Source organism: Salvelinus sp. IW2-2015, linkage group LG18 (assembly GCF_002910315.2).
Source record: "Salvelinus sp. IW2-2015 linkage group LG18, ASM291031v2, whole genome shotgun sequence".
Lineage (NCBI taxonomy): Eukaryota > Metazoa > Chordata > Actinopteri > Salmoniformes > Salmonidae > Salvelinus > Salvelinus sp. IW2-2015.
In genome coordinates this window covers 22,455,856-22,470,277 of record NC_036858.1, presented here as the reverse complement: position 1 = coordinate 22,470,277, position 14,422 = coordinate 22,455,856, and the positions used below count along the sequence as shown (strand labels likewise).

General features: G+C 38.8%; 1 protein-coding gene across 2 annotated transcripts in view; it reads left to right on the top strand.

Moving 5' to 3' along the window:
* The window catches only part of LOC111977600 (RPE-retinal G protein-coupled receptor), a 42,969-nt gene extending 29,524 nt beyond the window's left edge, over window positions 1–13,445 (top strand). The window contains exons 6-7 of one of the 2 annotated variants that reach the window (XM_024007104.2): window positions 11,083–11,196; window positions 13,209–13,445. In XM_024007104.2, the coding sequence (XP_023862872.1) occupies window positions 11,083–11,196; window positions 13,209–13,352 (258 nt within the window). In that variant the 3' untranslated portion in view covers window positions 13,353–13,445. The remainder of the gene's footprint in view (window positions 1–11,082; window positions 11,197–13,208) is intronic. The other variant, XM_024007105.2, reaches the window with a different exon arrangement.
* Window positions 13,446–14,422: the final 977 nt, after the last annotated feature.

The following is a 14,422-nucleotide window of genomic DNA, read 5'->3' as shown; positions in this document are numbered from 1 at the left end:
TGTATGTTAGCACCCAGCCATGCTGTGAACATGTATTTCTCCAGTTGGATTTTCCTGAGGTACTCTGGTTTTGTTCTTGTTTGTTTTTGATTATTCTTTTGAGGTTTGTTTTTTCCCTGCTGTTCTTACCACTTTGTGGATTTTCTTTGTAGCTTGGTGGATATTCATTTTTTCTCTTGGCATTACTTTTTGACGTTGTGGATTTATATTTTTTGCCTGAAGACTTTTTTCCCTTTATTAAACCACCATCTCTAGTACTGCTGTGTCTGCCTCATCTTCTGGGTTCTGCCGACTATTAGTGACTGTTTCTCACACCGGGTCCTGACAAATAGAAAGAGAAGTGGGAGGCCCCGGTGCACAACTGAGCAAGAGGACAAGTACATTAGAATGTCTAGTTTGAGAAACAGACGCCTCACAAGTTCTCAACTGGCAGCTTCATTAAATAGTACCCGCAAAACACCAGTCTCAATGTCATTAGTGAAGAGGTGACTCCGGGATGCTGGCCTTCTAGGCAGAGATACAAAGAAAAAGCCATATCTCAGATAGGCCAATAAAAAGAAAAGATTAAGATGGGCAAAAGACACTGGACAGAGGAACTCTGCTTAGAAGGCCAGCATCTGGTTAGAGCCAGTTTGTGTTGTTCTGTGAAGGGAGTAGTACACAGCGTTGTACGAGATCTTCAGTATCTTGGCAATTTCTCGCATGGAATAGCTTTCATTTCTCAGAACAAGAATAATGACGAGTTTCAGAAGAAAGTTGGTTTCTATCCATTTTGAGCCTGTAATCGAACCCACAAATGCTGACGCTCCAGATAGTCAACTAGTCTAAAGAAGGCCAGTTTTATTGCTTCTTTAATCACTACAACAGTTTATCTGTGCTACCATAATTGCCAAAGGGTTTTCTAATGATCAATTAGCCTTTTAAAATGATCAACTTGGATTAGCTAACACAACATGCCATTGGAACACAGGAGTGATGGTTGCTGATAATGGTTCTCTGTATGCCTATGTAGATATTCCATAAAATATCTGCCGTTTCCAGCTACAATAGTAATTTACAACATTAAAAATGTCTACATTGTATTTCTGATCAATTTTATGTTATTTTAATGTACAAAAAAATTGCTTTTCTTTGAGAAACAAGGACATTTTTAAGTGATCCCAAACTTTTGAACGGTAGTGGACATCCAAGGGCAAGCCATACTGCCCTGTTCTGAGCTGATTGCAATTTTCCTAAGTCCCTCTTTGTGGCACCTGGCCACACGACTGAACAGTGGTTCAGGTGCAACAAAACTAGGGCCTGTAGGACCTGCCTTGTTGAAAGTGCTGTAAAGAGTAGTGTTTCATTATGGACAGACTTCTCACCATCTTAGCTACTATTGTATCAATATGTTTTGACAATGACAGTTTACAATCCAGAGTTACTCCAAGCAGTTTAGTCACTTCAACTTGCTCAATTTCCATATTATTCATTACAAGATTTAGTTGAGGTTTAGGGTTTAGTTAATGATTTTTCCCAAATGCAATGCTTTTAGTTTTTGATACATGTGACTCACCCCCTGGATTTAGTCTTATGTAGCAACGTTTGAATTTCTGTTTTTTTACATCGGATAAAAGTAGAGACTCAGAGCTACAAAGTGATATATCATACACTGCATTTGAGGAAACAATGGGAAAGTAATTCTGCTTTGAAAGTTGATCAACTTGTAAACTCCCTTTTGATAACTGTTTTTCAATGTTTTGGTACTGCTATTGGGAGAGCCCTTTGTGTCCACCCATTCAGCATTGTTCACACCCTCTTAAGCCTTAGCCCCACCCATCTCTTTAAGGGTTGATCCGAGCGTTCTGTACTAACTTGCCAGTTACTTCCAGACATTCAACTCTCTGGGATATGTGGGACGCTAGCGTCAACAGAATAAGTTCTGTTATACTCACAGACATGATTCAAACAGTCCAGGATGCGCCTTGAACGCGAAACGCTCTGCATTTACCAACGGACAATCTGACTGCACAGTTGAAGTCACCAACGCTCTGGATAACATAACAGCCTAACCAGCTCTGCTAGGGCGAGTAATGTTCAGTGAGCTGTTCTCTCTCTCTTAAAAACTTCTCTAGGATAGGGGGCAGCATTTTCACCGTTGGATGAAAAGCATACCCAAATTCAACTGCCAGCTACTCATCCCCAGAAGATAAGATATGCATAGTGTTAGTCGATTTGGATAGAAAACACTCTGAAGTTTCTAAAACTGTTTGAATCATGTCTGTGAGTATAACAGAACTTATTTAGCAGGCGAAACCCTGAGGACAAACCATTCAGATATTGTTTTTGAGGTCACTCTCTTTTCAATTATTTTCATTGGGAATACAGATTTCTAAGGGACCTTCTTGCAGTTCCTACAGCTTCCACTGGATGTCAACAGTCTTTAGAAATTGGTTGAGGTGTTTTCCTTTGTGTACTGAAGAAGTACCGCCATCCAGAACGAGGGTAACTTGAAGTGTACTGTTAGATAGAGGCGCGTGACCAGAAAGCTAGCTACAGTTTCTTTTCCTCCTGTATTGAACACAGATCATCCCGTCTTCAATTTTATTGATTATTTATGTTAAAAAATACCTAAAGTTGTATTACAAAAGTGGTTTGAAATGTTTTGGCAAAGTTTACAGGTAACTTTTGAGATATTTTGTAGTCACGTTGCACAAGTTGGAACCGGTGTTTTTCTGGATCAAACGCGCCAAATAAATTGACATTTTGGATATATATCGACGGACTTAATTGAACAAAAGGACCATTTGTGATGTTTATGGGACATATTGGAGTGCCAACAACAGAAGCTCGTCAAAGGTAAGGCATGAATTATATTTGTATTTCTGCGTTTTGTGTCGCGCCTGCAGGGTTGAAATATGCTTCTCTCTCTGTTTACTATGGTGCTATCCTCAGATAATAGCATCGTTTGCTTTCGCCGAAAAGCCTATTTGAATTCTGACACGTTGGCTGGATTGAAAACCAGTGTAGCTTTAATTTGGTTTCTTTCATGTGTGATTTAACTTCTTGCAACTATAGGGGGTGCTGTTCCGCATTAGCATATTTGTGTCTCCAAATTAAACTGCCTCGTGCTAAATTCTTGATCGTACAATATGCATATTATTGTTATTATTGGATAGAAAACACCTTCTAGTTTCTTAGAAGTTGGAATTTTGTCTCTGAGTGGTACAGAACAATTTCTACAGCACTTTTCATGACAGGGTTCAGATTTCAGAATTTTTACCTCTGATCTGAGGTCTGTTTTAAAGGCGACAGTGAATGCTTGAAGAAACCGACACTGCCTACGTCTCCCTCTGGGTGTCTGTACGTCATCACGTTTTCAATGAAATCGATGGGACGTTCACAGCCATTATAAAAGACGAAAATGTACAGAGAACCCCCTTTCTCATTGTGCGCCTGAAGCGTAAAGGACGTCGCACCTGCCTCGTTCCAAATCGTTTTCTAACCAGCAATATTTCTCCGGTCATGTTTTCAGTCGTTATAGTTGTTAAAAACATCATAATGTATTTAATTTGAACCGTTTTATAGCAATTTATATCCGTTTAGTGCGATTTTGAGGAATTTCTTTTGTTGTGCACTCTGAAAGTTTGGACACGTTTTAGGGTGTCGGTCGTTGTGTGGGACATTTCGAAGGACAGAGGACATCTATCGACCAAAAGACGTTTATAACATAGAAAGGATACATTGCCCAAGATCTGATGGAAGAACAGCTCAAAGTAAGCAATATTTAATATGATAAATCGTGTTTCTGTCGAAATATTTTAAACGCATATTTCGCCATTTTGTTTGGTTAGCTTCACTTGGCCAACCCTGTATTGAAAAGTAAGGATAATTTAAAAATGTAAATCAGCGGTTGCATTAAGAACTAATTTGTCTTTCGATTGCTGTCAACCCTGTATTTTTTAGTCAAGTATATGATTAGCTTTCAATTAAACTAGATCACTCTGATAGATGACGTCAGACATATTGAGGCTTGATTTCCTAGTATTTTTATTGTGTAACCACGGTTTTGTATGGCTAAATATGCACCTTTTCGAACAAACTGTATATGTATATTGTAAAATGATGTTACAGGAGTGTCATCGGAAGAATTCTGAGAAGGTTAGTGAAAAAATTAATATATTTGGCGGTGATTACGTTATAGCTCTTTGCTGGGAATCGATGCTCTGGTAATTTTCACATGTGGTATGCTAACTTATCGATTTATTGTGTTTTCGCTGTAAAACGCTTAGAAAATCTGAAATATGGTCTGAAATCACAAGAACTGGGTCTTTCCATTGCTATGCTTTGTCTATTCTTATGAAATGTTTTATGATGAGTAAATTGGTCATACACGTTGCTCTATCTAGTAATTCTAGTCAATTTGTGAGTGGTCGGTGCAATTGTAAACTGTGATTTCTACCTGAAAATGCACTTTTTTCTAACAAAACTATCCTATACCATGAATATGTTATCAGACTGTCATCTGATGGTTTTTTTTATAGGTTATTGGCTATCAATATCTTAGTTGAGCCGAATTGGTGATAGCACCTGAAGGAGTAAGAAACTGATGGAGTTAGAATAGTGGTGTATTTTGCTAACGTGGTTAGCTAATAGATTACATATTGTGTCTTCCCTGTAAAACATTTTAAAAATCTGAAATGGTGGCTTTATTCACAAGATTTGATCTTTCATTAGGTGGCTTGGACTTGTGATTTAATGATATTTAGATGCTACTATTTAATTGTGACGCTATGCTAACGATGCTAATCAGTGTGGGGGGGGTGGGGGGTGCTCCCGGATCGGGGTAGAGGCTCGTTAGAGGTTAATGAAAGTTTAATTTTTATAGTAATTTATTTGAATATGGCGCTCTGCATTTGCTTTGGCTTTTGGCCAAGTGAGACAGTAGTGTCCCGCCTAAACTCAGATTTTTGGATATAAATATGAACTTTACCGAACAAAACATACATGTATTGTGTAACATGAAGTCCTATGAGTGTCATCTGATGAAGATCATCAAAGGTTAGTGATTAATTTGATCTCTATTTCTGCTTTTTCTTACTCCTCTCTTTGGCTGGAAAAATGGCTGTTTTTCTGTGGCTATGTATCGACCTAACATAATCGTTTGGTGTGCTTTCGCCATAAATCCTTTTTGAAATCAGACATGTTGGCTGGATTCACAACAAGTGCAGCTTTAATTGGTTTCTTTTTGTTTTATTTCATGAAAGTTTGATTTTTATAGTAATTTATTTGAATTTGGCGCTGCATTTTACTGGCTTTTGGCCAAGTGGGACGTTAGCGTCCCACATATCCCAGAGAAGTTAACGCAGAGAATACAGACCTCACGTACTTGGAACAGAAGGTTATATTGTCGTCAAGGCTTTATATAGGAAGGGAGAGGAGGGCGTGTTTGAAAAGGTTTATCACCCATGTCTCTTCACAGGGGCGGGCCACTGATTGACCAGAGCCCTAACCTTATGAAAACCCAAATCTCTAGATTCTGGACAGCTAAAATTAAATTTCATCTCTTCACCAATAATTTTATATTCAAACATTTAAATTGAACAACAATTCCATGTGACTCCGATAACTACAATGTGCAGACTTTCCACTGTAAAGTTTATGTCATCCTATCATTGATGAGAATGTCTCAGATGACAACCGAACTGACATCATATTCATTAAGTACCACCGCATATGTTCAATTGGTCGGATTACCAGAATATAGTTAATTTCCCACCACCTTCGGATGTTCCCAGAATCTCTATGTTAACCAAAGGATTTTCAAATGTCACATCAGTAGGGTAGAGAGAGGAAAAAGGGGGGGAGAGGTATTTATGACTGTTATAAACCTACCCCCAGGCCAACGTCATGACACAGTGCTGCTGGCAACAATTGAATTACGCTTTGAATTACGTTTGCTGACACCAGACATTCAATGGGTGTTCAGCGTTAAAAAATGTAGCAGTTATTCTGCGCTCTGGCAAACTAAGATTAGTTTTTTGTTAAGAAATGTAGCTAGATAGCTAGCTAGGTAAACAATGAATCCCAACGCATTACATAATGTTAGTTAGCGAGCCAACCAGCTAATGTTAGCTAACTAACAGTACACTTTAACTTGAAATAAATACTTTGTCAAAATTAGAAACGCGTAAAATCTGAAAATGTAGCAAGCTACATTATCTTTTCCGTGGTCTGAAATTGGAGTAGATAGCCAGAGCGAATTTACCAGCTAGTACGTCTAACAACAGTTGCAGTGACATTGTACTGAAATGGATACTTGCATAGTGGACCATAATCACAACTCATGACGTTACTACCCTGCATGAATTGGCAGGTAGCTAACCAACCAGTTCTATGACTATAACTAGTCAAGCAAATGTGTCTGAGATACAAAGAATAAGATCACACACATAACATTAGCTAGCGACCCAGCCAGCTAACGTTAACTAGTTAACAGTACACTTGAAATTAAACCACTCTGTCAAAATTAGAAACGTGTAATATCTGAATGTAGCTAGCTAGACTATCTTACTCGTATACATCATGGTTGGATGCGTCTCCTGTCTGATGCCATGCATGGTTGCCCTTAGTTTGAAGATGTAATCCAGACTGGTGCTTTCTCCATCTCATTAGCTATCATACTCGAATTCCACTGATTTCAAAACTCAGTCCTCCAGAAAGCGGAGAGCATACACATAACAATAGCTAGTGAGCCAGCCAGCTAACGTTAGCTAGTGAACAATACACTTTAACTTGACATTATCAGTTCACATGTTCGAGAAAGCATTTCTGCCAAAAAAACGCATTTTGATAAAAACATTTTTTTACCTTCAAACGGCTCTCCTGCGAAGTCATTACTTGCAACATATGCCTAGTTTACTGAATCGGGTCACTAATTTAGGACTAACTTATTCCTTGCCACCCATTCTGAAACTAACTGCATCGCTTTGTTAAGTGTAGCAGTCATTTTAATCACTGTAGTACCTCCTGAGTGGCGCAGCGGTCTAAGGCACTGCATCTCAGTGCTAGAGGTGTCTTAACAGACCATGGTTTGATTCCAGGCTGTATCACAACCGGCCGTGATTAGGAGTTCCATAGGGCGGCACACAATTGGCCCAGCGTCGTTAGGGTTTGGCCGGGGTAGGCCGTCATTGTAAATAATAATTTATTTAGTTACTTAAAAAATGTGTATAGTGTTGAGTCATCCGCATACATAGACACACTGGCTTTACACAAAGGTAGTGGCATGTTGTTAGTAAACATTTTAAAAAGTAAGGGGCCTAGGCAGCTTCCCTGGGGAATTCCTGATTCTACCTGGATTATGTTGGAGAGGCTTCCATTAACCTCTAATTCCTCCCAAACCCGGATCCGGGAGCACCCCCCACAGTAAAAAAGCTGACTAGCATAGCCTAGCATAGCGTCACAAGTAAATACTAGCATCTAAATATCATTAAATCACAAGTCCAAGACACCAGATGAAAGATACACATCTTGTGAATCCAGCCATCATTTCTGATTTTTAAAAATGTTTTACAGGGAAGACACAATATGTAAATCTATTAGCTAACCACGTTAGCAAAAGATACCACTTTTTTTACTCCACCAGTTTTTTACTCCATCGGGTAGCCATCACTAATTCGACCAAATAAAGATATAAATAGCCACTAACCAAGAAACAACTTCATAAGATGACAGTCTGATAACATATTTATTGTATAGCATATGTTYTTTTAGAAAAATGTGCATATTTCAGGTATAAATCACAGTTCTACATTGCAGCTGCAATCTGAAATAGTGCCGAAGCTGCCAGAATAATTACAGAGACCAACGTCAAATACCTAATTACTCATCTGTAAAACATTCTGAAAATACACAGCGTACAGCAAATGAAAGCCCAACATCTTGTGAATCCAGCCAATATGTCAGATTTTTTAAGTGTTTTACAGCGAAAACACAAATATAGCATTATATTAGCTTAGCACAATAGCCAGAAACACAAGCAATTTACCAGCAGCACAGGTTAGCGATCGTAACAATACAGCAAAAGATATATAATTTTGGACTAACCTTGATATACTTCGTCAGATGACAGTCCTGTAACATCATATTACACAATGCATATAGGTTTTGTTCGAAAATGTGCATATTAGCAGCACAAAATCGTGGTTATACAATGTGATCAGTGCAACAGGTCATGCATTCTGGCCGGCGCCATCTTGGAAAGGCATCTAATCAATAAATAATCGTAAACTTGACTAAAAAATACAGGTGGACAGCAAATGAAAGATGCATTAGTTATTAATGCAACCGCTGAGTTAGATTTTTTAAATTAACGTTACTAGACATACAGTGTGCGTTACAGCCAGACTAGAGCCGCAATAATGGCGGACAAATCCGTTTACATTTTCCACATAAATACGGAATAACATCATAAATAGCTCTTAAAATCTAACTCAGCGGTTGCATTAATAACTAATGCATCTTTCATTTGCTGTCCAACCTGTATTTTTTTGTCAAGTTTACATTTATTATTAGATTAGTAGTGCCTTTCCAAGATGGCGCCCGGCCAGAATGCATGACCTGTTGCCACTGATCACATTGTATAACCACGATTTGTGCTGCTAAATATGCACATTTTCGAACGAAACCTATATGCATTGTGTAATATGATGTTACAGGACTGTCATCTGACGAAGTAATCAAGGTTAGTCAAAATGATATATCTTTTGCTGGATTGTTACGATCGCTAACCTGTGCTGCTGTAAATTGCTTGTGTTTCTGGCTATTGTGCTAATATAAATGCTATATTGTGTTTTCGCTGTAAAACACTTAAAAAATCTGACATATTGGCTGGATTCACAAGATGTTGGGCTTTCATTTGCTGTACCCTGTGTATTTTTCAGAAATGTTTTAAGATGAGTAATTAGGTATTTGACATTGGTCTCTGTAATTATTCTGGCAGCTCGGCACTATTTCGATTGCAGCGCAATGTAGAACTGTGATTTATACCTGAAATATGCACATTTTTCTAAAAAAACATATGCTATACAATAAATATGTTATCAGACTGTCATCTTATGAAGTTGTTCTTGGTTAGTGGCTATATATATCTTTATTTTCGAAATTGTGATAGCTACCCATGCAGGAAAATAAAAATGGTGGGGAAAAAAAGTTGTGTCTTTTGCTATCGTGGTTAGCTAATAGATTTACATATTGTGTCTTCCCTGTAAAACATTTTAAAAATCAGAAATGATGGCTGGATTCACAAGATCTGTATCTTTCATCTGGTGTCTTGGACTTGTGATTTAATGATATTTAGATGCTAGTATTTACTTGTGACGCTATGCTAGGCTATGCTAGTCAGCTTTTTTACTGTGGGGGGTGCTCCCGGATCCGGGATGCGTAGCAAGTAGAAGTTAAAGAACACCCTCTGTCAACATGCACAATACCTATAGTGCCAATGTTAATCTATTTAGCTTTTTTGCCCTGTAAGGTGTAGAGTATCAAGGCCCCCGGGAGAAGGGATTAGGTGAGTTGGTTGAAATGCAACCACTGTGCCGTAAAGGAAGCCACTATAAATACGTCCCGCGGGACTGGAGGGACTGAATCAGGTTGCCTCTCCCTTTTATATGTTGCATAAGACATTTACTCATGGTGCTGTAGCTAGGTCTAAGACCGCGCTAGTCTGAGCACAAAGGTGACTATGCTGCAGGAAAGCGTGAGCTCTTCTCACTAAGGCAGCACTGTTACTGTTATGTAACCTTCAAATAGCATCACTCACACACAGACATGCTCTCTCTGTGTCTCTCTCACACACACACAGACACACACACATCCAATACCTGAAATCCACACATCACCTCATCATTATTTTGGAAAACCAAAGGCCCCTCTCCTCTCAGACTCCCCTGATAAACAGAGTGTTGGGTTTCTACTAGAAATGTCTACAAAACTGTAAACTATGTAATTAACATTCCTTTATGGATACAAAGGTTGTACACATGGCAATCCAGTCTTTGTGTCATGTGTACTCAAAAAGAACACATACACAAACAAACCTGTTACCCCCAAGTATATTGCAGTATGATTATGAAACATGGGATAACTCAATGGTCAGTGAACAACGTTTCCCTGTGTACCTGTTTTGGTGCATGATGTCTTTGTTTACGAGCTGAACTCGGAATGTAGTTCATTATGAAATTATGGTAAGCTAGATATTGTGTTTCTATCCCAGCCGTTATCCCATGCTTGTGACCAGACCGTCACATGCATGTAAGCCCCATGATCCGAGATGTTTTTCTTTCTTTTTTTGTTCTCTTCATGGCTGAACAGTAACAATTCCTTCTCTCTCTCCCTCTCTCTCACCATCTCTCTGCTCTCTCTTTGTCCCTTTGCATGTTTTGGAATGTTTTTATTCTGTACAGGCTTTCTTTTCATTCTGTCTATTAGGTTAGTATTGTGGAGTAACTACAATGTTGTTCATCCAACCTGTATCTTTGTAGTGACTGGGTGTATTGATACACCACACAAAGTGTAATTAATAACTTTACCATGCTCAAAGGTATATTCAATGTCTGCTTTTTTTTAACCCAACCATCAATAGGTGTCCTTCTTTGCGAGGCATTGGAAAACCTTGCTGGTTTTTGTAGTTGAATCTGTGTTTGAAATTCACTGCTCCACTGAGGGACCTTACAGATAAATCTATGTTTGTGGTACAGCGATGAAGTAGTCATAAAACATTATGTTAACACTATTGCAAATAGAGAGTCCATGCAATTTATTATGTGACTTGTTAAGCAAATTTTTACTCATGAACTTATTTAGGCTTGCTATAACAAAGTGGTTGAATACGTATTGATTAAAGACATTTCAGCTTTTCATTTTAAATACATTTGTAAACATTTCCACTTTGATATTATGGGGTATTGTGTGTAGGCCAGTGACAAAAAAATATATTTAATCCATTTTAAAATTCAGGCTGTAAAACAACAACATTTTGTCAAGGGGATGTGAATACTTTCTGAAGGCACTGTAAGTAATATACTGTCAATCTCTCTACAGTTTAACACTGCCACTCCCCTGAAGACATTTTTGTTCTGCTGGGGACCCTATGGAGTCCTGGCCTTCTACGCTGCTGTTGAGAATGCCAACTTGGTCTCTCCCAAAATTAGGATGGTAAGGACAACACACACACATATGTGTCTAATCTGTCTAATCTGCATCTAATCTGACAGAAAACTTAATATAGATTTCTCAAGGTCATATGACTTTGTGTATGCCGACGGTCTTTTATTCCATTTACCAAATGCAATACTCAGGGTTTCTGTGTAATATAGTAGTCATTAATCGCACTGCTTGATTATATACAGTGCATTCAGAAATTATTCAGACCCCTTGACTTTTTCCACATTTTGTCATGTTAGTCTTATTCTGAAATATATTAACTTGTTTTTTCCCCCTCATCAATCTACACACAATACCCCATAATGACAAAGCAAAAATAGGTTTTTAGAAATGTTTGCAAAAAAAATAAAAAAAAATAAATAAAATGAAATATCACATTTACATAAGTATTCAGACCCTTTACTCAGTACTTAGTTGAAGCACCTTTGGCAGCAATTACAGCCTCAAGTCTTCTTGGGTATGACGCTACAAGCTTGGCACACCTGTATTTGGGGAGTTTCTCCCATTCTTCTCTGCAGGTCCTCTCAAACTCTGTCAGGTTGGATGGGGAGCGTCGCTGCACAGCTATTTTCAAGTCTCTCCAGAGATGTTTGATCGGGTTCAAGTCAGGGCTCTGGCTGTGCCACTCAAGGACAATCAGAGACTTGTTCCGAAGCCACTCCTGCGTTGTCTTGGCTGTGTGTTTAGGGTTGTTGTCCTGTTGGAAGGTGAAACGTTGCCCCAGTCTGAGGACCTGAGTGCTCTGGAGTAGGTTTTCATCAAGGATCTCTCTGCACATTGCTCTGTTCATCTTTCCCTCAATCCTGACTAGTCTCCCAGTCCATGCCGCTGAAAAACATTCCCACCGCACCGCAGGATGGTGCCAGGTTTGCTCTAGGTTTCCTCCAGATGTGACGCTTAGGATTCAGGCCAAAGAGTTCAATCTTGGTTTTATCAGACTAGAGAATCTTGTTTCTCATGGTCTGAGCATTTTTAGGTGCCTTTTGGCAAACTCCAAGTGGGCTGTCATGTGCCTTTTACTGAGGAGTGGCTTCCATCCATAAAATGATGCAGAGATGGTTGTCCTTCTGGAAGGTTCTCCCATCTCCACAGAAGAACTCTGGATCTCTGTCAGTGACCATTGGGTTCTTGGTCACCTCCCTGACCAAGGCCATTTTCCCCTGATTGCTCAGTTTGGCAGGGCTGCAAGCTCTAGGAAGAGTCTGGGTGGTTCGAAACTTCTTCAATTTAAGAATGATGGAGGCCACTGTGTTCTTGGGGACCTTCACTGCTGTAGAAATGTTTTGGTACCGTTCCTTAGATTTGTGCTTCGACACAATCCTGTCTCGGTGATCTACAGACAATTCCTTCGACCTCATGGCTTGCTTTTTGCTCTGACATGCGCTGTCAACTGTGGGACCTTATATAGACAGGTGTGTGCCTTTCCAAATCATGTCCAATCAATTGAATTTACCACAGGTGGACTCCAATCGAGTTGTAGAAGGATAATCAGTGAAAACAGGATGCACCTGAGCTCAATTTCGAGTCTCATAGCAAAGGGTCTAAGTACTTATGTAAATAAGGTATTTCTGTTTTGGATTTGTAATAAATGTTGAAACATTTTTAAAACCTGTTTTCGCATTGTGATTATGAGGTATTGTGTGTAGATTAATGAGCATTTTTTATATGTTTTATTCATTTTAGAATAAAGCTGTAACGTAACAAATGTGGAAAAATTCAAGGGGTCTGAATATTTTCCAAATGCACTGTAACTCATGGTCCTTTGGTTCCCAAAGCAATGTGCATTTAACACATATTGGTATAGTGTATTGCCCATTCAGGAATCAAACTCACAACTCTGGTGTGCCAAATGTCATTCTCCAACCAACTGAGTCATTCAACCCTCTATGTATATCTGTATTTTAACAAACTTGTTGTACAGTTTGACACAAATGTACAATTGTTTTTCTTCTTGAGCTCGTATTGAGACATTGACATTGCTCTGTTTGGTCTTCTGTTTGCAGTTGGCTCCTATTCTGGCAAAGACCTCTCCCACCTTCAACGTTTTCGTGTACGCCCTGGGCAATGAGAACTACAGTGGAGGCATCTGGCAGTTCCTCACTGGGGAAAAGACTGAAGTGCCTCAAATTGAGAACAAGTTCAAATAAACTAAGCATGTGATAATCACACACAAACTGTCCTCTTGGTTTTCCAAAAGGTACGAATGTTGTTGTAGATTCATTAAAGTCACTGGACCTGGACTTCATTGTGTGTGGTTGTGTGTGTGTGGTTGTGTGTGTGTGGTTGTGTGTGTGTGTGTGTGTGTGTGTGTGTGTGTGTGTGTGTGTGTGTGTGTGTGTGTGTGTGTGTGTGTGTGTGTGTGTGTGTGTGTGTGTGTGTGTGTGTGTGTGTGTGTGTGTGTGTGTGTGTGTGTGTGTGTGTGTGTTGGTGTATGTGTGCTGTGTGTGTGTGTGTGTGTGTGTGTGTGTGTGTGTGTGTGTGTGTGACATTTTAGTCTGGGGTTAACATGGAGTGTTGTGTTTGTTCTGGCATTGGGATATATTTATGTTCACTCTCTAGTTTAGGATGGGCAGTAGACACACGCCAGGCCAGACTGGTGAAAAACTATATTATTAGATATTAATATTATAAATTATGACATATAATGATGATTTCCTGTCCAGCTCAAATAGCCTAGAACTTATTTTCTCTAAATGGACTAAAATGCATATATATTTTTAAAACCTCTTTAGTCTACAGGTATAATGCTTCATCACTTTATGATGTCTTGTTATAATCTACAGACAATTCCTTCGACCTCATGGCTTGCTTTTTGCTCTGACATGCACTGTCAACTGTCAACATTTTTACAAACCTGTTTTCGCATTGTGATTATGAGGTATTGTGTGTAGATTAATGAGCATTTTTTAAATGTTTTATTCATTTTAGAATAAAGCTGTAATGTAACAAAATGTGGGAAAAATTCAAGGGGTCTGAATACTTTCCAAATGCACTGTAACTCATGGTCCTTTGGTTCCCAAAGCAATGTGCATTTAATATTATGAGATGCTAATATAATGGGTCATACATGTGTATAACAATTGTTGCTCTAACAATACATTATAACCACATTAAAATGCATCATACTTGCAGGCTTTAGGCAAAGTGTCACCAATATTTTCACTCATCAAACATGATACTACTTTGCATTCCTTTGAAGCTGGATAAGTTAATGTAA